Below are 24,177 nucleotides of genomic sequence, written 5' to 3' on the forward strand. Positions count from 1 at the left end.
AACTCTGGGGAAAAAAAGATGAAAAAGACAAAAAATGACAAAAATGCAACAAGAAAAACAAACAGCAAAAAAAAATGAAGAGTCAATCAAAAATCTGTTTTAGGCTGATCAGTTCAGCTTTACCCAAATCTAAAAGCTTCTCGACTGGAGCTGGAGAAAATGTGCTTGGCTAAGGTTAAACTCCAAAACGATTAAAATAACTTTGATTTGTATAATATTTCTCAAAATAATCTTGAGGGCCAAAGGTTCTATGCTGAAGGGTCGGATTTGACGTTGCCCCTGTCCTATTGGGACGAGGCCTTGTGGAAGACCCAGGACACGCTGGTGGGACTACGTCTCCGAGCTGGCCTGGTGTGGCCTCGGGGTCAGAACATGGAGGTGGTGTGTGGATCAGGAAGTCTGGGCGTCTCTGCTGAGGCCTCCACGACCCGGCCCCGGATAAAGCGGAAGAAAATGGATGGTTTACAGTCCATTTGTAATATATTCTAAATGTATGACATTTTTAATTTTAGGTTTTTTAATATGTGACCAAAGGGGACAGGGCTTTCTCTGTTGCAGCTTCAAAACTGTGGAATGAACTGCCTCTCCACATTAGAGCTGCACACACTTGAATATTTTAAATCATTGCTTAAAACACATTTTTATGCAAAAGCTTTTAACACTGTCTAGCACATACCTGGCCAAATCTAAGCTGTTGGTGCTTTGCTGTTTTGTATATTTTGTTTTGTTTCTTATTATATTTATATGTTGTTTTTCTCTGTACTGTAGACCTTTTGTGAAGCACTTTGGTCAACAGCAGTTGTTTTAAATGTGCTATATAAATAAATTTGATTTGATTTGATACAAGCTGAACCATAATAAGCAAAATAAATAAAGGCTATTTTAATTATTGACCTTTAATTAACCAGGATAGTCCCACTGAGGTCAAGAATCTCTTTTTCAGGGGAGTCCTGGCCCTAGAGGGGAATCTATTGTACATATTTTTAGTGGTAGGGGAAACCAGAGTGCCTGGAGGAAACCTACGCAGACACAGGGAGAACATGTAAACTCCACACAGAAATGCCCCGTCCAGGTGGGAATCGAACCCGGGACCTTCTAGCTTGCATGTAATGAGTCTAACATGTATTAGTTTCACAGGTTAAGTTGAACAAATGAATGCACTTCCTAACCATATTCTAATTTTCTGAGTTTGTTCATTGACATGCAGGGTCCTAACCAAATAAACTAATAAAAATAATTGAATACTTTATACATATTGAACATTCATACATTTGGTGAGCCTAAACAACCAATGTAGCCGTCTCAGGTCGTGTTTTTAAACCTGTAGAAGGAAAATCAGACTCTCCAGTTGAGAAAACTCGGTCACTTTTTGCTCTGTCGCCTCAACTTCACCGCAAAATCCTGCTGATGAAGTCGGCGTCGGCCAGGGCGGGGTCACCGCAAACGCATGTGATGTTATTTAATCTTGTGGCCACGAGTTCCAGTGAGTTTTGATTGTATATAACAAAGCTGTTCCACCGCTCTGCTCTGAACAAGAGTCTGTCCTTTTCTTAAGCACAACACAGGACGGCAGCTCCAAAGGTTTTTAATAATCGATTATCGTCTGTACATTTCAAAACTCGTCCCGTTTACAGTTCACAAAATGGCTGCAGTAAATGTAATGAAAAGCGGTTTCTTTGACCGGGAACATAAGGGGGGAAACAATAGAAAAAAGACACTAATAGCAATATACATGTCATAATTAAAAATACAAACTCTGGAACGAAAAAGCTCAAAACTGATCACAGTCCAGGAAGAACCCCCGCGTCCAGGGGAACGTCCAGGAGAACGTCCGGCTGCGCGGCCACGTCACTTCTTCTGCTTCGGGGGGGCTCTAGAAAACAGAACAGAACCATGTGGATGAGGCTAAACGTCACCTTTTGTTTGAAACAGCAGAGCCTTTTTACACTTTACAAATCTTTAGTGAGACTAACAAGTTCCACTTTTAACCCGGCTGAGCAGTGTCCAACAGCAGACACCAGGGGGCGCTCCAGCACAGCGGACGAGCGGCTGAAGTTCAAATCACAAACTTTAAAGTCACGGGTTCTGACCAAACAGTTGTATTAAAAAGAGAGCGGGATGTTTGAGAGTGAAGCTCCGTGTGTGTGGAAAGAGGAAACAGACCCGAGCGCAGGACTACTCTGACGTTCATGACCGAGCGGCGCTTTTGAAAAGAGCCAGGAGTTTCTGCTTGGCAAAGAGCTTGTATGAACAAAAAACACTTTCAAATGTTGCCAGATTGAAGGATTACTGGTGGAAACATTGTTATAAGGTAAAGGGCCCCAGAAGGTGGATTTGTCTTATTACAGGGGTCCCTCGTTTATCGTGGGGGCTCCGTTCTAAAATAACCCACAATAAACGAAATCGGTGAAGTAGACAGCTTCATTTTTTACAACTATCATATATGTTTAAGGCTGTAAAACCAGTGTGCTGCGGCTACAATAGTAGTTTACCACCACCGAGTACGGAGTGAATGAATAATGCAATGTAAAGAGTCTTTGAGTGTCCAGAGAAGCGCTGTATAAAACCAATGCATTATTAGCATTAGCATTAATAACACTTTTAAATTCACTTTACAGACGTGGGGTTGGAAACGTCGTGAGCTGCTCTCGTCTCCGCTCTGCGATTATTTAAACCAGGGGTAGGAAACGTCAGGCCCGGGGGTCAAATCTGGCCCTCCAGCCCAGAACCTCTGGCCCTCAAGATGATTTGAGAAACATTATGACGCAAATCAGAGCAGTGTTAATTACGTCAACTAAAATATTTAGTCTTGATTTTAGTGAAAGTGATATTTTTGACGACTAAAATTGGACTAAAACTAAATAAAAAGTTTCTCATGAGACTAAAACTATGACTAAAATGTCCAGATGTTTTAGTCGACTAAAATAAGACTAAATAAAAATGAAAAGGAGAGACTAAAATCATCCAAACTTATATTGTCCGTCTGAAAGAGCCTCAGATCATGTAAATTCACTGCCAAATGAACTTGCTTTGTTCATGAGGAGCAGCTCCATGAAGCAGAGGAACAAGATTAAATATGATTATAATGAATATTATCAATGCAAATTCGACTAAATTAGTCTTAAATTTAGTCAACTAAAACTAGACTAAAATTGAAAGGATTTTTTCGACTAAATCTCGACCAAAATTGCGGGATTGTTACGGGTGGCTTAGGCTGGTTAGCCCCGACACCGGCCCTCCGTGTCCGTGCCCCCGCCGCGCAAAAACATCCACTCGGAGCTGCGTCCACGGAAACCTCCGTCCAATTCCTCGCGTGACATCGCCGCCTGTCAGCGCGACCACGTTCCGCATGGCTCTTTGTAACACCAGATCGCTCAATAACAAAACTTTTATCCTTAATAATGTCATCTCCTCTCACAATCTGGATTTGTTTTTCCTCACGGAAACCTGGCTCCCCCCAGGTGACGTCAGTGCCTTTTCGGAACTCCTCCCCTCTGGCTATAGTTACCTCAACGCCCCACGGCAAACGGGTAGGGGCGGGGGGATAGCCACCACATACAGACAGTCATTGAAGTGCCACCAGCTGTCCACCAAAGTGTATTCCAGCTTTGAGTTACAAGCATTTGTGCTCTCACTCCCATGTCCTATTTTATGTGCAATAATTTACCGACCGCCTAAATTAAATAAGGACTTCTTAAATGATTTTTCAGAGTTTCTGTCAGAGTTTCTGCCAAAGTTTGACAACATCCTAATCTGTGGTGACTTTAACATCCATGTTTGTTGCCCCTCTGATAAATCTGCTAATGATTTCAAGGCACTTTTAGACTCACTAGATCTGACCCAGTCCATATCCTGCCCAACTCATAGGTTAGGTCACACTCTTGATCTCATCATCTCACGTGGGGTGACAGTGTCAACTTGTGAGGTCCTGGATTTTCCCGTATCTGATCACTCTCTCATACGGTTTGACATCCGTGCTGTTCCACCTGCACCCACATCCACTGCCCCCCAACGTCGGCGCATCATTACCTCATCAACAGTTAATGACTTTACTGCTGCCTTTACTGTCTCTGATCTTTGCTCTACTGCTGATTTGGCATCGCCTCCATGTCCTGACCTTTTCCTCTCCTCCTTTCACACCATTTGCTCCCAGATTATGGACTCTGTTGCGCCCTACAAGGCAATGGGTACCAAAGGCCCATCAGACCCCTGGCTCAATGATACAACTCGGGCTCTTAGGTGTCAGTGTAGACAGGCAGAGCGCAAATGGAAGAAGGATAGGCTGCAGGTGTCACTGGAGATGTTTAGAGACAGTCTTGCCACCTATCAGACAGCAGTGAAGGAAGCTAAAGGACAATACCTTTCCAATCTCATCAACAGCAATAGCCATCGCCCTGGAATCCTGTTCAGCACTATTAACTCTGTGATAAATCCGGTGTCTGTTGGTTTGACTGATGTATCTGAACAAACATGTAACGCATTCAAACAGTACTTTTTGGACAAGGTTTCGTCTGTTAGGCAATCCATCACACAAGCCCCCTCTGTTATCATGCCCTCCCAAGCGGTGCAATGTGTGCTGGTGAACTTTGAGGCAGTTACCCTTGTAGACCTCAAAAAAGCGGTCCATGAGTTGAAGGCCACCACCTGCCCTCTAGACACTGTTCCTACCAAAATTATGAAGGAGGCTATTGACATCGTGGGTCCCTGCCTCGTCTCCTTTATAAACAGTTGTCTCAGTTTGGGCACTGTTCCCACTGCTCTCAAACATGCCATTGTCAGACCGCTGCTCAAGAAGCCCAACCTTGATCCCTCCACACTGTCCAATTTCCGCCCAATATCTCATCTGCCGTTCCTGTCTAAGCTGATGGAGAAGCTTGTTGTCTCCCAGCTTCAGTCTCACCTCCAACTGCATGCAATAGCTGATAAGTTCCAGTCCGGCTTCAGGTCTAGGCATAGCACCGAATCAGCGTTACTGAGGGTCCACAATGACATCCTGGGAGCCCTGGACAGTAAAAGCTCTGTGGTTTTGGTGCTACTGGACCTGACCGCTGCATTTGACACCGTGGATCATAACATCCTCATCTCCCGACTTCAACACACTGTCGGTCTGCAGGGCATGGCTCTCAGATGGTTTTCATCATATCTCACTAACAGAACTTTTTCCGTAATGCTCAATGACTGTTCCTCCTCAGCTGCTCCTCTGTCATCCGGTGTGCCCCAAGGATCCATTCTTGGCCCTATTCTGTTTTCACTGTACATGCTGCCACTTGGTCAACTTATCTCTAAACACAACGTCCACTTTCATTTCTATGCAGACGACCTCCAGATCTACCTCCCTGTGACTCTGAGCAACAGTGCTGCATTGGACCCTCTCTACAACTGCCTTCACACCATCAAACAATGGCTCTCCCAGAATTTCCTTCACCTGAATGAAGGAAAGACTGAGTACATCCTGTTCACCCCGGACTCACCTCACAGTTCCCCCAGTTTTGGTCCTCCTACACCTCAGTTTGCCCCCGCCATCCGCAACCTGGGTGTTATTTTTGACAGTGGCATGATCTTTGATAAACAGATAGGTGCAGTTGTGAAGGCGAGCTTTTACCAGCTTAGGCTACTGAGTAAGATCAAGTCTTTCTTGTCCCGAGCTGACCTGGAAAAGGCCATCCATGCCTTCATCAGCTCGAGGATAGACTACTGTAACGCCCTCTACACTGGACTTAACCAATCACTCCTCAATCGGCTTCAACTGGTACAAAACGCAGCAGCTCGTCTCCTCTCCAACACCTCCAGACGCTCACACATCACCCCAGTCCTCCGCTTTCTCCACTGGCTCCCGGTGGCGTTTAGGGTGGACTTTAAGGTCCTGATGTTTGTTTTCAAGGCCATCAATGGTCTGGCCCCGGCCTACCTTGCCGAATTGGTAACGGTCTACGAACCAGCCAGAACTCTGCGCTCCTCTGAACACACCTCCCTGGTCACTCCCAAGTTTAAATACAAAAAGTTTGGAGGCCGGTCATTTGCAGTGCAAGGCCCAAAGCTGTGGAACGCACTTCCGGTCCAGCTTCGAAACATCACAGAGCTGAGTGTTTTTAAATCACAGTTGAAGACACATTTTTTCAGGAAAGCCTTCGGATAGCCACCGTCTCGACTGCTGTTTTTATGTGTTTTTGTATTTATTGTTGTCTACGATGATTCTTGTTTTTATCCTGGAAAGCGCTCTGGGCACCTTCTGGTTGTTGTTGGGCGCTATACAAATAAAATTTGATTGATTGATTGATTGAAAATTACATTACGTTTTAGTAAAGACTAAGCCTAAAACTAAATTAAAATATGTTGTCAAAATTAACACTGAATCAGAGAGTACTTTTGACATTATTAGAGTTAAATGGGAGAAACAAAGGTAGAAATACTGTCAATACACCCAGTTATGTCAGAAATGACATAAATCTACTTGAATTAATGTTTGAGTGGATTTGGTCTGGTTTTAGATGAGATAAAACCTATTAGTTATTCTCTTAATTCAGATAATTTTGTGTCATATCAAGTGAAAAACAATTATTGGTCTGATTTCAAGTTGGGTTTTAATTCTTGTTCCATTGGTGCTGTCGCATTTGTTTCTAGAATTAGGCGTTCATACGCTGTAAAAAAAACTAGGGCTGAAACGACTAATCGATTATTGAAAGAGTCGACAACTACTTTAGTAATCGATTAATCGATTTCTGGCTCACACAGACTAAAATGGAGCAAAAATGACAAAAAAAAAAGTAGTGTTATTGATTATATTTAGGGTCTGTAGTGGTTTGTACAATGTAAATGTCATGAATAGAGCCACATTTCCCTTTAATTAAACTCCATCAACACTTCCTTAAACAGCGCGACTTAAGCTATAATGTGATAAAAAAAATTAAAAATTAAACATTTTTACTACACAATTCACAACCAAGCGATTAATCGATTGATAAATGAATCGATGACAAAATATTCATTTGTTGCAGCCCTAATTTCTTTTTACAAAATTGTACTAAAAATAAATCTGCGAGACCGCGAAATGTGAACCGCGAGGGACCACTGTGCACCCATTTTAAACTACGAACAACACATGTTAACAGCTGAAAACATCTGGTTCGTTCATAATTTAACAATGGTAAAAACAGTGAATAGCTTTTCAACCTTTCTCAGGCCCAAAGCGCTTCACCGTAAGGAACCAGTCCATTCACTCTCTCATTCTGTATTTGACGGCTAAATGAGCTAAATGCTAACAGACGTTCCTGGAGAAGCCGGTTTGCTAACCCCACACACGTTAGGCTCGAGCGTTACCTGTAAATCCCGACCACCACGGCGTGGTCCCTCTCGTACGGCTCCAGGGTCAGCTGCTCCTGAGGCTTCATGTTCTCCGCTCCCATCTTCTTCACCTCCGCCGCGAACACGGCCTCGGGCGCCGCCGTCGAGTCGATGCAGTTCGCCTGGAACGGGAGCAGATGTCGGGTCAGAATCATCACGACAAAGACGGTAAATATTTAAGAAGTGCGATTTCCTGCGGGTGTCTCCCTCTCTGGAAACTGTTAGATAAGTTAGACCAATAGGCTATATGCAGTTTTACCACGTGACGTCTTCCTGGACAGTCCGCCAGACGCTGTATTTCCTTTCAGCGATCGTTTACATTCACAATTATCAGGGTCCCACACAAATATAGAGAAGCTCAGGATCTGGTTAAGGACAACGAGTTACTGATGGAGTCACAGCAACGTATTACAAACATCATGTTCACTGTGAATCCAGCCCCAAAGGAAACGCCAGCGCTCGTAAGGGGCGGAGCTTTTATCTTAGAGCTGAAGGCTAGTGTTGAAAAATGATAATATAACATGTGAGCAAGTAAATATTATTTAAACTAACAGGACGATTCTTTTTTTGCGCAGGCTCGTTCAAAACTTTGCGCTAGATTTAATTTTTTATTTTGTGTTAGCCGCGTTAGCCGCGTTAGCCTCAAGACAAAAACATCCACCGTTATGAACACGAAGTTTCCTCCAGTGAAGTCGTTGCGTCTCATGTAATATTTTTAACCTGCTCCGTCACATCTGAACTTTTACTCGCTGTCCTTTACCAAATCTTAAAGAGGGGGTATTATGCTTTTTTCAGCCACATAGCACCAGTCTATAGGACACTACAATGATGACGAAACCTTCTGTTGGTCTGTCAATGCAGTAAATTAGAATAACTGCCTTGTATAAAATTGCTCTTTCAAAATGGCGTTAGCAAATGACTTGAAATAGGCCCCTGTCTCTTTAAGAACCTCTGACCCTTTCCGACACGCCCCCTCCACACGCTGTCTGTGGCATCACAACACTGCGCTCGTTGTCTCAAGTATTGAAACTACGATCGGTGCATTTTAATTTTTATTGTTGGAAAGGACCTACTGTTTATCACTTTGTGAACAATGGCCACACAGGATATTATTTGGAAACAAACCTTCCACACCGGACGCTTGGAAGGGGCTCTTGCCTGAAAAATAACTGCTGTTTGGAGGCTCTCTCTTTGCATCTGCCATGCCCTATGGATCTCTAACTATACCCCCATGGACGACACCAGGATCTGCAGGAGCCCATACCATTCAAAAGACGGACATTATCTGTGCAGGTGGACAGTGGTTTTTCGAGGTTACCCGTTAGCTTGTTATAATCGACTACAGCTCATTGTTGATGAAAAGTCTGTAATAAACCACAAATGTGTAAAGCCAGGCTCAGTGTGTGATCATCGTAAAGGCTGCTTCGAGTAGTTGCCTGCTTTATTGACGTTATTTGTGCATAATATGCTGCCTGTTTTCAATGAATGTTGTGAAGGTGAAGGTTGTTAGCTTGTCGCGGCTAATAGTGCCTTAGCTCCGAGAGAAACCACTCGGCTACGACTCACTGTAGATGAAATGTGAGCAATAAACTACACAATCAACAAGCCAGGCTCCGTGTGTGATCATCATAAAGGCTGCTTCAAGCAGTTGCCTGTTTTAGTGACGTTTTCAATGCATAATATGCTTGTATTCAGTGAATTTTCCCGTTAGCTTGTCGCGGCTAGCTTGTTAGCTCCGGGAGAAAACCACTCGGCTATGACCCATTGTAGATGAAATGTGAGCAATAAACTTCCAAATCAACAAGCCTGGCTCCGTGTGTGATCATTGTTAAACGGTTCTTTATGTGTGTGGTGGTTTTATTGACTTTATTTGTGCATATTTCTCGTTTTCACGTGATGACTCGAGGTTTAGCTTAGCATTAGCTTTCTCCGGAGGCTCTGTGCATCATCAAGGCCCAGCGCAGAACCAGACACTGAAATAAGTGTTCTTGTCACCGGTTTTAATCCTGGGTGTTTCGGTAACAGAAACACTGATGTGTGTCTTTGTAAAAGTCTGCTGTGGCTCCGGTTCACAACACATGAAGCTAATCATCCATGATGACTCTGTTTACATCTTAGGGCTAGACACTGCGGGGAGGGGGTTCTGCTGAGGAGCGGTGGTTGGTTACTCGGCTGGTGACGAAAGGTCGGAGGCGTATCCTGGAGGTCGAGGGCGTTTCCTGAAGGAATCAGGCGTTTTATCCCTAAAATGGCTGCCATCAGAGTTTCTACAGATTACTCGAAAATACGTGAATGTGCCAAGGCAACACTTCAGGCATGGTTTTAATGAGGGAATGACTTAATAACATGATGTAAAGCTTGAAAAAGTCGATTTTGCATAATAGGCCCCCTTTAAGCTATTGCTTCATTTCTGTGGGACCTGCTCATTTTTAATGGGAAGAGATAACGGACAGGAAGGACAGCGCCTGGTTTACTGTCCAGGCGGAAATCACGTGGGGTCACTGTGCATACAGCCCATAATCACATCATAATGTAACTGTGGGCTGATCCTGATACTTCAACTGTCTGAGGAAACAGAGGCCCAGGCAGGAGATCGAACCCGGGACCTTCTAGTTGTAAGGCAAGAGCGTGAACCCCTCAGCCAAATACACAAATACACAGAGCGTCTTATGTTGTGTCTATAATTCTGTGCCTCCTCTGAAAACAGGAGTCTCCAGATCGCTTTAAAAAGCTCGATACTAAAAAACAACAACATCTGCAGTGGTTTTACCTTTATGGATATTACAAAATGTCCGCCGTTTTTCAGGAAGTTGTGAGCGTTCAGAGCGACGATTCTGGTCTGGTCCGGCTGCGCAACGTCAGCGAATATGACGTCGACCATCCCTGAAACAAACCGGAATAACTCGGTCACAACAACTCAGGTCAAAGACTTCAGAGACTTTCACCCGCGTGGTACCCGTGTGGACTTAACATGCGGTACCCGTGTGGACTTACCCACTAACATGCGGTACTTGTGCGGGTGCCGGGCGTCCTCGATGATGGGGATGATGTTGGTTCTCTTCTTGGCCACGTTCAGGAGGTCCCTGCCCGATCGGTGAGAGAACTCCACGGCGTACACCAGACCCTCCTGCAGGAACACCATCCGTTTGATAAGGTGGTCAGAGGGGCGGGTCTAAAGTGGTCACGTCCTGGTGGTCAGAGGGACGGGTCTAAAGTGTTCACGTCCTGGTGGTCAGAGGGACGGGTCTAAAGTGTTCACGTCCTGGTGGTCAGAGGGGCGGGTCTAAAGTGTTCACGTCCTGGTGGTCAGAGGGACGGGTCTAAAGTGTTCACGTCCTGGTGGTCAGAGGGACGGGTCTAAAGTGTTCACGTCCTGGTGGTCAGAGGGGCGGGTCTAAAGTGTTCACGTCCTGGTGGTCAGAGGGGCGGGTCTAAAGTGTTCACGTCCTGGTGGTCAGAGGGGCGGGTCTAAAGTGTTCACGTCCTGGTGGTCAGAGGGACGGGTCTAAAGTGTTCTAAGGTGGTCAGAGGGGCGGGTCTAAAGCGTTCACGTCCTGGTGGTCAGAGGGGCGGGTCTAAAGTGGTCACGTCCTGGTGGTCAGAGGAGCGGGTCTAAAGTGTTCATGTCCTGGTGGTCAGAGGGGCAGGTCTAAAGTGTTCTTGTCCCAGTGGTCAGAGGGGCGGGTTTAAAGTGTTCTAAGGTGGTCAGAGGGGCGGGTCTAAAGTGTTCACGTCCTGGTGGTTAGAGGGGCGGGTCTAAAGCGTTCACGTCCTGGTGGTCAGAGGGGCGGGTCTAAAGTGTTCACGTCCTAGTGGTCAGAGGGGCGGGTCTAAAGTGTTCACGTCCTGGTGGTCAGAGGGGCGGGTCTAAAGTGTTCTTGTCCCAGTGGTCAGAGGGGCGGGTCTAAAGCGTTCACGTCCTGGTGGTCAGAGGGGCGGGTCTAAAGTGTTCACGTCCTGGTGGTCAGAGGGGCGGGTCTAAAGTGTTCTTGTCCCAGTGGTCAGAGGGGCGGGTCTAAAGTGTTCACGTCCTGGTGGTCAGAGGGGCGGGTCTAAAGTGTTGTAAGGTGGTCAGAGGGGCGGGTCTAAAGTGTTCACGTCCTGGTGGTCAGAGGGGCGGGTCTAAAGTGTTCACGTCCTGGTGGTCAGAGGGGCGGGTCTAAAGTGTTCACGTCCTGGTGGTCAGAGGGGCAGGTCTGAAGTGTTCACGTCCTGGTGGTCAGAGGGGCGGGTCTGAAGTGTTCACGTCCTGGTGGTCAGAGGGGCGGGTCTATAGTGTTCACGTCCTGGTGGTCAGAGGGGCGGGTCTAAAGTGTTCGTGTCCTGGTGGTCAGAGGGGCGGGTCTAAAGTGTTCATGTCCTGGTGGTCAGAGGGGCGGGTCTAAAGTGTTCACGTCCTGGTGGTCAGAGGGGCGGGTCTAAAGCGTTCACGTCCTGGTGGTCAGAGGGGCGGGTCTAAAGCGTTCACGTCCTGGTGGTCAGAGGGGCAGGTCTAAAGCGTTCACGTCCTGGTGGTCAGAGGGGCGGGTCTAAAGCGTTCACGTCCTGGTGGTCAGAGGGGCGGGTCTAAAGCGTTCACGTCCTGGTGGTCAGAGGGGCGGGTCTAAAGCGTTCACGTCCTGGTGGTCAGAGGGGCGGGTCTAAAGTGTTCATGTCCTGGTGGTCAGAGGGGCGGGTCTAAAGTGTTGTAAGGTGGTCAGAGGGGCGGGTCTAAAGTGTTCATGTCCTGGTGGTCAGAGGGGCGGGTCTAATGTGTTCACGTCCTGGTGGTCAGAGGGGCAGGTCTAAAGTGTTGTAAGGTGGTCAGAGGGGCAGGTCTAAAGTGTTCTAAGGTGGTCAGAGGGGCGGGTCTAAAGTGTTCTAAGGTGGTCAGAGGGGGAGGTCTAAAGCGTTCACGTCCTGGTGGTCAGAGGGGCGGGTCTAAAGTGTTCACGTCCTGGTGGTCAGAGGGGCGGGTCTAAAGTGTTCACGTCCTGATGGTCAGAGGGGCGGGTCTAAAGTGTTCACGTCCTGGTGGTCAGAGGGGCGGGTCTAAAGTGTTCACGTCCTGGTGGTCAGAGGGGCGGGTCTAAAGTGTTCACGTCCTGGTGGTCAGAGGGGCGGGTCTTAAGTGTTCACGTCCTGGTGGTCAGAGGGGCGGGTCTAAAGCGTTCACGTCCTGGTGGTCAGAGGGGCGGGTCTAAAGCGGTCGTGTCCTGGTGGTCAAAGAGTTTAAAGTGCGCTGCTCACCGGGCCGACGATGTCCGACACGTGGGACACGGTGGTTCCGGAGGCGGCCCCCAGGTACATGACTTTGGCCCCGGGCTTTATGTGAATCTGGTCCACTCCTCCCAAGATGGCCGCCGCCAGCTTCGAGCGGAACGGGTTCCACGCTCTGTACTCGGTCTTCGTTTCTCCTTCCTGCAACAAACGACACCGGATGTAGAACTTTTATGAGACTCAGTTCATGATCCCGGGACCTGAATGTATTTACGTAAAGTACTTTAGTGTTTTTTGTACTGCACTTTAGTGAGTCTCACACCCACAACGCTACATCCAAAGCCAGTACTTTAACGTTAGAGTTTTAGCTGAAATGCAGGATGTGGGACCTGTGGTGAGGCTGGAAATGCCCCGATTCTGATGCCGATACTGGGTTGAGTATCGGCCGATTATCCGATATTTGCCGATACCAAGAGACTTAAAAGAGTCTTTCTCCGAGTGAAAAATGAATTGACTTTTCTCCAGTTTAAGATCAATAAAGTTGTACTTCATTGTCATGTTACAGATCAATTATCAATTATATCTATTGATAAACTCGTGGATAAACATTGAACAGGGATCACTGGACTTTTCTACACTAAATATCCTCGAGTAAATGAGAGGCTTTAGGTTATATTAAGATCAATAACTCACATTAACCTCTTAACTCCCGACTGAACCGAGAGGATCTTTTTCCTCACATCAGATTTTTTTTCCATAATTTTTTTGTTGGGTATTCAACTCATTTTTGTCACATTTGTTATTTTTCCGTTAATTTTTTAAGTATTTTTTTTTGGGTCAATTTTTTGTTTCTTTTTTTGTCCAATTTTTCTCTCATTTTTCTTGTAATATTTTTGTGACATTTTTGCCACTTTTTCATCAATTTTTCATCACTTTTTTGTCAATGTTTTCGTCACATTTTTATCAAATTTTTGTCAAATTTTTGTCATTTATTGTTATTTTTGTCACATTTTTATCAATTTTTTTTGTCATTTTTTATCAATTTTTTGTCACATTTTTATCAATTTTTTGTCATTTTTTTGTCCAGTTTTGTAAATTTTTTGTCATTTTTTCGTCCATTTTTTATCACATTTTTGTCACATTTTTGTCATTTTTTGTCACATTTTTGTCACTATTTTCACAGCTTTTTCCCCAGAAGCTTTTGGATTGGGGTAAAGCCAAACTGGGGAAAATGTGCTCGATTCAGGTGGGAGTTAAGGGGTTGGTATAGTCCAGATCGGGGGTAAACTCTGGCCTGTCACACTGGTATGTTTTGATGAGAACAACATTGTAACATGGTATAAAGTATATAACATTTTTTCCATCAATTTTTTGTTGGGTATTCAACTCATTTTTGTAACTTTTTGTCATTTTTTCGTCCAGTTTTGTAAAAAAAAATTGTCATTTTTTATCACATTTTTGTCACATTTTTGTCACATTTTTGTCATTTTTTCGTCTAGTTTTGTAGATTTTTTGGTCAAATTTTTATCACATTTTTGTCATTTTTTCGTCACATTTTTGTCATTTTTTCGTCCAGTTTTGTCAATTTTTTGTAATTTTTTATCACATTTTCGTCACTTTTTTGTCCCATTTCCATCATTGTTTTCGTCTCAGTTTTGTTGCTATTTTCACAGCTTTTTTCCAGAAGCTTTTGGATTGGGGTAAAGCCAAACTGGACAAAATGTGCTCGGTTCAGGTGGGAGTTAAGGGGTTAAATGATTTGATAATTAGAAATATGTTCATAAGTTATTTCTTAAACTAAAACACAAACACTTGGCTTCAGCAGTGGTTATTTTATGAGGCTACTTCAGGTATTTCCATGTTATCAAAGATACGTTTGCGGAGGTTAAAACTAACTCAGTGATTAACGCGCCCAACAAAAGACCTACAATACAGCAATAAGAAATGCAAGAAACAAATTATTTTCCACAATAATCACCAATCATAAAAATAATCCAAAAGTCTTATTCTCAACGATAGAAAATGTTTTAAACCCTAATTTTAACAAAACTCCTTTTGACCCCACAGGCGCCTTCTGTGAGGAGTTTGCAGACACTTCAGAGGAAAGATAGACACTATCAGATGTAATATTTTATCTACCCAAAGTAACACGGTTCTAAATACACCTGACGGTCTATTTGTTCCAGAGGAAACACTGGACAGTTTTGTCCTGGTTAATGCTGAGATGCCTGATAAAGCTTTCCCACCACATGTCTTTTGGACCCGATCCCAACCCCGTTTTTTAAAACATTTAATGGATCTTTTAGAGACGAGCTTCTAAACATGATGAATTGCTCTCTTCAGACGGGGGTCTTCCCTGCTGCGTTTAAAAGGGGCGGTGGTAGTTCGAAATTCGCGCAGTAATCTTCACTTTACTGCGCCGATGCCAAATTACTCCTGGTATTATTACGCCTTACCATATAGTTCCCCCTTTTATCCGCTTAGAAAATCCACATTGTTTAATTTTGTGTAATTATACTTTGTAGTGGAACACTTCACGTAACCATATTTAAATAGGGAAAACGTGGAAGAGCTTGGTAGCTTCTATCTTGACCTGTTTTGGAGCTATAGAGGAGAGAGGGAGAGGCTAAATGCTAACGCCGTCTGAGCTGTGTTTACGTGACTGAAGATCAGACAGGTCCTAAAGAACTCGTCAAAGCTCAGGTAAGAACATATCTCAGTATGTAAAAACGGTGGCCTATTCCTTTAAGACTTTTTAAGACCCCGCTGATACCCTGGATATAATTCTGGTCTTAGTTGAGGAAACCCCGGGCGCTCACCTCCACGCTCATCCTCTTCTCTCCGTACACAGACTCTCCCACCACCATGTTCTTGGTCACCAGGGCGTCTTCTTTCCCTCTGCAGATGAACACGCCTGCAAACACCAGGTCCCGGGTCACACATGACATGAAGACGGATTTTGGATCTAGTTTATTTCTGGAATCAGTTTGTCATCAGAGTTTTGATTCCTGAAGTTCCGCAGTCGGGTCTTGTACCTTCATGTCTGTGCGGCTCCACCATGACTTTCCTTCCTGCTCCGAAGCCGCCTCGTCCGCCGCCCCGCCCACCGAAGCCCCCGCGGCCCCGGGGCGTTCCCCGGCCGCCGAAGCCTCCACGACCCCGGAATCCGCCGCCCTCTGGGGACCTGAAGCTTCCTCCTGCACAACAGGGTCACATCAGGGATCAGAGGAACGCCTGGACCAGACCACCAGACCTCCCTCCCAGGACCAGACCTCCCCCTCTCAGGACCAGACCAGACCTCCCTCCTCTAAGGACCAGACCTCCCCCTCTCAGGACCAGACCTCCCTCCCAGGACCAGACCTCCCCCTAAGGACCAGACCTCCCTCCTCTCAGGACCAGACCTCCCTCCTCTCAGGACCAGACCAGACCTCCCTCCTCTCAGGACCAGACCTCCCCCTAAGGACCAGACCTCCCTCCTCTCAGGACCAGACCTCCCCCTCTCAGGACCAGCCCTCCCTCCTCTCAGGACCAGCCCTCCCTCCTCTCAGGACCAGACCAGACCTCCCTCCTCTCAGGACCAGACCTCCCCCTAAGGACCAGACCTCCCTCCTCTCAGGACCAGACCTCCCCCTCTCAGGACCAGCCCTCCCTCCTCTCAGGACCAGCCCTCCCTCCTCTCAGGACCAGACCTCCCTCCCTCCCTCTCAGGACCAGACCTCCCTCCCTCTCAGGACCAGACCTCCCTCCCTCTCAGGACCAGACCTCCATCCTCTCAGGACCAGACCTCCCTCCCTCTCAGGACCAGACCTCCATCCTCTCAGGACCAGACCTCCATCCTCTCAGGACCAGACCTCCCTCCCTCTCAGGACCAGACCTCCCTCCTCTCAGGACCAGACCTCCCTCTCAGGACCAGACCTCCCTCCCTCTCAGGACCAGACCTCCCTCCTCTCAGAACCAGACCTCCCTCCCTCTCAGGACCAGACCTCCCTCCTCTAAGGACCAGACCTCCCTCCTCTCAGGACCAGACCTCCCTCCCTCTCAGGACCAAACCTCCCTCCCTCTCAGGACCAGACCTCCCTCCCCTCAGGACCAGACCTCCCTCCCTCTCAGGACCAGACCTCCCTCCTCTCAGGACCAGACCTCCCTCCCCTCAGGACCAGACCTCCCTCCCTCTCAGGACCAGACCTCCCTCCTCTCAGGACCAGACCTCCCTCCCCTCAGGACCAGACCTCCCTCCCTCTCAGGACCAGACCTCCCTCCCTCTCAGGACCAGACCTCCCTCCTCTCAGGACCAGACCTCCCTCCTCTAAGGACCAGACCTCCCTCCTCTCAGGACCAGACCTCCCTCCCTCTCAGGACCAGACCTCCCTCCTCTAAGGACCAGACCTCCCTCCTCTCAGGACCAGACCTCCCTCCCCTCAGGACCAGACCTCCCTCCCTCTCAGGACCAGACCTCCCTCCCTCTCAGGACCAGACCTCCCTCCCTCTCAGGACCAGACCTCCCTCCTCTCAGGACCAGACCTCCCTCCCCTCAGGACCAGACCTCCCTCCCTCTCAGGACCAGACCTCCCTCCTCTCAGGACCAGACCTCCCTCCCCTCAGGACCAGACCTCCCTCCCTCTCAGGACCAGACCTCCCTCCTCTCAGGACCAGACCTCCCTCCCCTCAGGACCAGACCTCCCTCCCTCTCAGGACCAGACCTCCCTCCCTCTCAGGACCAGACCTCCCTCCTCTCAGGACCAGACCTCCCTCCTCTAAGGACCAGACCTCCCTCCTCTCAGGACCAGACCTCCCTCCCTCTCAGGACCAGACCTCCCTCCTCTAAGGACCAGACCTCCCTCCTCTCAGGACCAGACCTCCCTCCCCTCAGGACCAGACCTCCCTCCCTCTCAGGACCAGACCTCCCTCCCTCTCAGGACCAGACCTCCCTCCCTCTCAGGACCAGACCTCCCTCCTCTCAGGACCAGACCTCCCTCTCAGGACCAGACCTCCCTCCTCTCAGGACCAGACCTCCCTCCTCTCAGGACCAGACCTCCCTCCTCTCAGGACCAGACCTCCCTCCCTCTCAGGACCACACCTCCCTCCCTCTCAGGACCACACCTCCCTCCCTCTCAGGACCACACCTCCCTCCTCTCAGGACCACACCTCCCTCCCTCTCAGGACCAGACCTCCCTCCTCTCAGGACCAGACCTCCCTCCTCTCAAGACCAGACCTCCCTCCTCTCAGGACCAGACCTCCCTCCCTCTAAGGACCAGACCTCCCTCCTCTCAGGACCAGACCTCCCTCCTCTAAGGACCAGACCTCCCTCCTCTCAGGACCAGACCTCCCTCCCTCTACGGACCAGACCTCCCTCCCAGGACCAGACCTCCCTCCCTCTCAGGACCAGACCTCCCTCCCTCTCAGGACCAGACCTCCCCCTCTCAGGACCAGACCTCACTCCCTCTCAGGACCAGACCTCCCTCCTCTCAGGACCAGACCTCCCTCCCTCTCAGGACGACACTCACCTCGACCTCCTCTGAATCCACCGCGGCCTCTGTCGCCAAAACCTCCACGACCACCGAAGCCTCGGTCGCTAGAACCTCCACGACCACCGAAGCCTCGGCCGCCACCGCGAGGACTGAACCCTGAAAGACACACACACTGCTCACTGCTGCCCCCGCTGGACAAACACCACAGATCAACCACGGGGACGATCGCTTGATGAAGACTTTTTTTAATCTCTTACCACCCGCCAAAACCAAATGCATTCTCTCCTCTTTGCCATTGTCGTCACTTTTTATTTCCCTTATGTGTTTTTGTCACTTTTTATGGCACTTTTGTTGCTTTTTTTGTCACATTTTTTGCTGGATTTTTGTCGTTTTTTTGCTGAATTTTTGTCGTTTTTTTGCTGGATTTTTTATGACTTTGTTGCTGGATTTTTGTCACTTAAATGGCACTTGTTACTTTTTTTGTCACTTTTTTGTTGCTGTTTTGTCACATTGTTTGCTGGATTTTTGTCACTTTGTTGCTGGATTTTTGTCACTTTTTTTCTGGATTTTTGTCACTTTTTTGTTGCTGTTTTGTCACATTTTTTGCTGGATTTTTGTCACTTTGTTGCTGGATTTGTGTCACTTTGTTGCTGGATTTGTGTCACTTTGTTGCTGGATTTGTGTCACTTTGTTGCTGGATTTGTGTCACTTTGTTGCTGGATTTGTGTCACTTTGTTGCTGGATTTGTGTCACTTTTTTGCTGGATTTTTGTCACTTAAATGGCACTTTTGTTACTTTTTTGATGCATCTGTGTCACATTTTCTCTGGATTTTTTTCACCTTTTTTCTGGATTTTTGTCACTCTCTTTCTGAACTAATGAATAAGACGGTGCTTTTCTTTTGGCGAGCTGGATCGAAACAGGAAGTCAAGTCTTGGGTGGCATTTTTATGATTTGAAGTCAACTAAAAGCATATATTTATTTAAACAAATGAGCGTGCAGTTTGGCCATGTTTAGGAAATATTCAAAATACTTCATAGATACGTCTTTTGAGACATTTTTAAGGGAAAAATGACCCAAAAAAGTTCATATATTTCCATAGAGTCTGATTTAAATGCATTTGTTTGTTGACCATGACATCATTGAACCCTCTCTCACACTTTGGTGCTTTTGGAGGTTTTTCTTAGCATAACTAGGGCTGAAACAACTAATCGATTATTGAAATATTTCGACAATTATCCATTATTATCGATTACTAGTTTTCTGGTTCACACAAACTTACTGAAAATGTTTGTATTTTTGATGAAAACCTACTTTGTTTTTATGCTTAGGGTCTGTTATGTTTGTGTCTCGTCCAATCAGAAGCAGAATTAGCACCAAGAGCCTCAAACAAACATTTACTGTAAGTTTACACCATCAACACGTCCTGAAGCGGCGCCACTTTTTGATATTTTTTTTTATTTTTGTCGCAGCCAATCGTAAAAATACTTGTTAGTTGCAGTTATTTGAGTTTTTGGACCGTGAACTATAGTAACTTTAAAAGAAAGTTGGCAATTAAAGGGCTAATAAAAAGTCCTTCAAAGCAAAAAGTTCAAACATCATTCCTTTTTTTTCAGCTTTACCTAAATCTAAAAGCTTTCACGTCACTTTTGCAGTGTTTTCGTTGCTTTTTCATCACTTTTATCGCCTTTTGGTACGTTTTTTCCCTCTGCAAGAAGCTTTTGGGTAAAGTCGAACTGGAGAAAATGTGGTTAAGACGGTGTTTAACCTCTTAACTCCCGCCTGAACTTTTTTTCCCTGAACTTTCTTTTTCCTCACGTCAGATTATTTTTTCCCATCATTTTTTTTGTTGGGTATTCAACTCATTTTTGTAACTTTTTTGGTCATTTTTTTTGGTCATTTTTTGTCACATTTTTGCCATTTTCAATTTTTTTTTTATCACATTTGTCATTTTTTCAATCAAATGTTCTGTTATTTTTTTGTAACTTTTTTCCCCACATTTTTTGTCATTTTTTGAATCAAATTTGTCATTTTTTTCACATTTTTGTAATTTTGTGTCACTTTTTTTTGTGTGTCACTTTTTCATCACTTTTATCGCCTTTTGAAACTTTTTTTCCGTCTGCAAGAAGCTTTTGGGTAAAGTCGAACTGGAGAAAATGTGGTTAAGACGGTTTTTAGCCTCTTAACTCCCGCCTGAACTTTCTTTTTCCTCACGTCAGATTTTTTTCCCCCATCATTTTTTTGTAGGGTATTCAACTCATTTTTGTAACTTTTTTGGTCATTTTTTTTGGTCATTTTTTGTCACATTTTTGCCATTTTCAATTTTTTATCACATTTGTCATTTTTTCAATCAAATTTTCTGTTATTTTTTTTGTTACTTTTTCACATTTTGTCATTTTTTAAATCAAATTTGTCATTTTTTTGGTCTTTTTTTTCACATTTTTGTAATTTTTTGTCACATTTGGGTCATTTTTTGTCCAATTTTTTGTTGTTGTGACTTTTTCATCACTTTTATCGCCTTTTGATACTTTTTTTCCCTCTGCAAGAAGCTTTTGGGTAAAGTCGAACTGGAGAAAATGTGGTTAAGACGGTGTTTAACCTCTTAACTCCCGCCTGAACTTTTTTTTCCTGAACTTTCTTTTTCCTCAGGTCAGATTTTTTTTCCATCATTTTTTGTTGGGTATTCAACTCATTTTTGTAACTTTTTTTGTCATTTTGTTTTTGTCATTTTTTGTCACATTTTTGCCATTTTAAATTTTTTATCACATTTGTCAAATTTTCTGTTATTTTTTGTTACTTTTTTTCACATTTTTTGAATCAAATGTCATTTTTTTTGTCTAATTTGTCTTTTTTTTCACTTTTTGTAATTTTTTGTGACATTTGGGTCATTTTTTGTCAATTTTTTGTTTTATTGACTTTTTCATCACCTTTTATCGCCTTTTGGTACTTTTTTTCGTCTGCAAGAAGCTTTAGGGTAAAGTCAACCTGGAGAAAATGTGGTTAAGACTGTGTTTAACCTCTTAACTCCCACCTGAACTTTTTTTTCTTGATCTTTCTTTTTCCTCACGTCAGATTATTTTTTCCCATCATTTTTTTATTGGGTATTCAACTCATTCTTTTTAACTTTTTTTTGTCATTTTTGCCATTTTCAATTTTTTATCACATTTGTCATTTTTTCAATCAAATGTTCTGTTATTTTTTTGTTACTTTTTTTTCACATTTTTGTAATTTTGTGTCACTTTTTTTTGTGTGTGTGACTTTTTCATCACTTTTATCGCCTTTTGGTACTTTTTTTCCCTCTGCAAGAAGCTTTTGGGTAACCTCTTATCTCCCGCCTGAACTTTTTTTTTTTCTGAACTTTCTTTTTCCTCAGGTTAGATTTTTTTTTGTCAATCATTTTTTTGTAGGGTATTCAACTCATTTTTGTAACTTTTTGGTCATTTTTTGTAATTTTTTTGTCACATTTTTGTCATTTTTTCGTCCTTTTTTCAATCAAATTTCTGTCATTTTTTGTCATTATTTTGTCACATTTTTTATCAATTTCTTGTGACATTTTTGCCACTTTTCCCTCAATTCTTCGTCACTTTTTCCTCAATGTTTTCTCACTTTTTTGCCACATTTCCATCATTGTTTTCGTCTCAGTTTTGTCGCTTTTTCCCAGAATCTTTTGGATTGGGGTAAAGCCAAACTGGAGAAAACGTGCTCGGTTCAGGTGGGAGTTAAGCGGTTAACAAAATTACCACTAAATAAATGTTTCACTTCGATGAGCTCCTTCTTATAATCCGCACAATCTCACGTTTCCGTTTAAATCCACAGCGCGCGGATAAACCAGTCTCTGCGGGTGAAGCACATGTTCGGAGCAAAAACGGCCCCAAAACTTGCAAAGTGCGGCTTTAAAAGTTCTGCCTGAGAGTCTCCTTTAAACCAAATAAACTTTACACTTTAAAAACCAGGCCTGAGTCGGTATATTCCCGTTAGATTCGCTCTTGGGCACGTTTTTTGGATAGAATTACGCACGACAAAGTTAGTGCGTAAACAGTCGAAGCTAACCCGTGCACGGGCCTAAACGCGGCACGAGCCTCGCGCACGGAACAAAACGGGTTTAAAATCTAAGGAAAAGACACGATTCTCTTCATGTGAAAGGATAAAGTGTGTTTTAGATTCGCGTAAAGCTGTGGGGAACGCGCTAACGTGAACGGGAGCCCGGGCACGTGTCGGGAGGCTAAACCCCGTGGCGCAGGAGGGACGTTTGGAGCGTTTAATCCACGGAAAAGCGCGGATGAAGCGAATCAGCTGCGTTTTAAAGTGTAAACGGAGACATTAGGGGGTGAAACGGGGAGAAAAGGTGCGCTTACCGGGCCTCATGTCGCTGTTATCGGGGGGTTTGTGCCGTGAAAAGCTGCTGTTCGTCTGTTACGCGTGGCTCCGGCTGCTTGTTACGCGCATGAACACAAACTCCTCACATGTGCTCGCTCCGATTCTGCGCAGTGAGAGCTTCCTCCAGGGGCGGGGGAGAAGGCCGCCCCCTGCTGTACGGGCGGGTGTAAGGCAGGCGCTCGTTGCAAATGAATCTACGAGGAAAGAGAAGCCCAGGGCCGGACTGGGACTGAAAAACAGCCCCGGACTCTGAGCAGCCTGGCCCAAATTAGCCTAATTGTGACACTTCCACAAATACATGTTTTAGCCTCTTACCCCCCGCCTAAACCAAATGCATTCTGTCCTCTTTTGGCTGTGTAACACCTCATTTGAAAGCTAAGACCCACAAAACTGACCTTTTTCCTCGCGTTGTTGCTGTGTTGTGTCACCTTTTGTATGTTTTTCTTTTTTTTTGTGTGTGACATTTTTGTTGAATTTTTGTCACATTTTTGATGCTTTTTTCTCAAGAAGCTTTTTGATTAGGGTAAAGCCAGAAAATGGGATCTGTTCAGGTGGGAGTCTCTTACATTAACGCCTTAACATTAACCTTAACATTAACGAGTGCATTTTCCCCAGATCGACTTTTTATTTTTTATTTTTTTTGATCGGCATCATCAGCAAAAAGAACGGGAAAGGTGGTCGTAGAAACAGAAGCAAAATCATTCATATAAATAATAAATAATAATGGTCCCAAAATTGAACCTTGTGGTGCACCATACTCCACGGAATTCCTTTTAGATTCATTTTTTTTTATACTGGGCTTTACCCAAATCTAAAAGCTTCTCGACTGGAGATCAACAATGTAACGCCTCATTTGAAAGCCAAGACCGACAAAAGTGACGGAAACTTTTCGTCACGTCGCCACATTTTTGTCATATTTTTGTTTTTTTAATGATTTTCTTTATCATTTTTTGTCCGTGTTTTTCTCATGTTTTCATCCTCTTTTTTTCTCGCTATTTTGATGCTTTTCTTTTTAGCTGTTAGATTTGGGTAAAGCTCGGTTGAGGCGGGACCGGTGGCCCTTCTGTGCTCTTCCAGAATGGACATATGGCCAGTCCGCCCCTGGAGAAGTCGTTATGGATCTCACTATGGAGGAAGTCACGTGGGGTTAAACAGAGGTGCCTTATACACAATGAACAAAAGGCTTTTAGGGGCAAAAAGTATAAATAAAACAAAATCAAGTTAGAACAGACGATGAAATGTAGAATATCAAAATGTCGGTTCACCGTCATCATAGTGCAAGTGGCGCAGATACAGGTTATTGCACTTTTGTGGGGGGTTATTGCACATGTTACTTTACAGTCTTGTACAGTCACAGTGAGGATGAAGGACCTGAGGGTGTCTCAGTCACTGAGAGAGCTGCTCAGCTCCTCTACAGTCCCGTGCAGTGGGTGGGAGGTGTTGTCCATGATGGAGGTGAGCTTGGCTAACACCCTCCTGTCCCTCGCCTCCTCCACAGAGTCCAGGGGGCAGCCCAGGACGGGGCTGGCCCTCCTGTTCTTGTCCCGCTCTGTCCTGCCCGGGGCCCCGCACACGGCAGCGTCGTGGAGAGCAGAGGCCTGCTCACTCAGAAGGACCTCAGTCTCCTCAGAAGGACCTCAGTCTCCTCAGAAGGACCTCAGTCTCCTCAGAAGGTGGAGGCGACTTTGGCTCTTCTTGTTCAGGGTGTTGGTCCAGTTTATTGTTGAGGTGAACACAAACCCATCCATCCATCCATCCATTTTCTTCCGCGTTATCTCAGCAGAGACGCCCAGA

The 24,177-nt window shown here is 45.4% G+C and overlaps 1 protein-coding gene across 3 annotated transcripts; it reads right to left on the reverse strand.

Annotated features, from left to right (window-relative positions):
* Positions 1–1,612: 1,612 nt before the first annotated feature.
* Positions 1,613–22,455, reverse strand: fbl (fibrillarin; the record flags this gene model as incomplete). Of its 3 annotated transcripts, XM_079569872.1 has the most annotated exons (10): positions 22,362–22,455; positions 18,120–18,164; positions 18,045–18,086; positions 15,576–15,737; positions 15,360–15,454; positions 12,571–12,741; positions 10,336–10,468; positions 10,112–10,224; positions 7,318–7,463; positions 1,613–1,873 (listed from the first exon to the last, which is right to left on the reverse strand). In XM_079569872.1, the coding sequence occupies exons 1-10, from the start codon at positions 22,369–22,371 to the stop codon at positions 1,849–1,851; spliced, it is 942 nt and encodes a 313-aa protein (XP_079425998.1). In that variant the 5' UTR covers positions 22,372–22,455. The 3 variants fall into 3 exon arrangements, with proteins under 3 accessions (XP_079425998.1, XP_079425996.1, XP_079425997.1); XM_079569870.1 differs by having other exon boundaries at positions 18,045–18,164; positions 22,362–22,454; XM_079569871.1 differs by lacking the exon at positions 1,613–1,873 and having other exon boundaries at positions 7,314–7,463; positions 18,045–18,164.
* Between the last annotated feature and the right edge of the window lie 1,722 nt (positions 22,456–24,177).

The sequence above is a fragment of the Gobius niger genome (genome assembly GCF_951799975.1).
Source record: "Gobius niger genome assembly, chromosome: 13".
Taxonomy (NCBI): domain Eukaryota; kingdom Metazoa; phylum Chordata; class Actinopteri; order Gobiiformes; family Gobiidae; genus Gobius; species Gobius niger.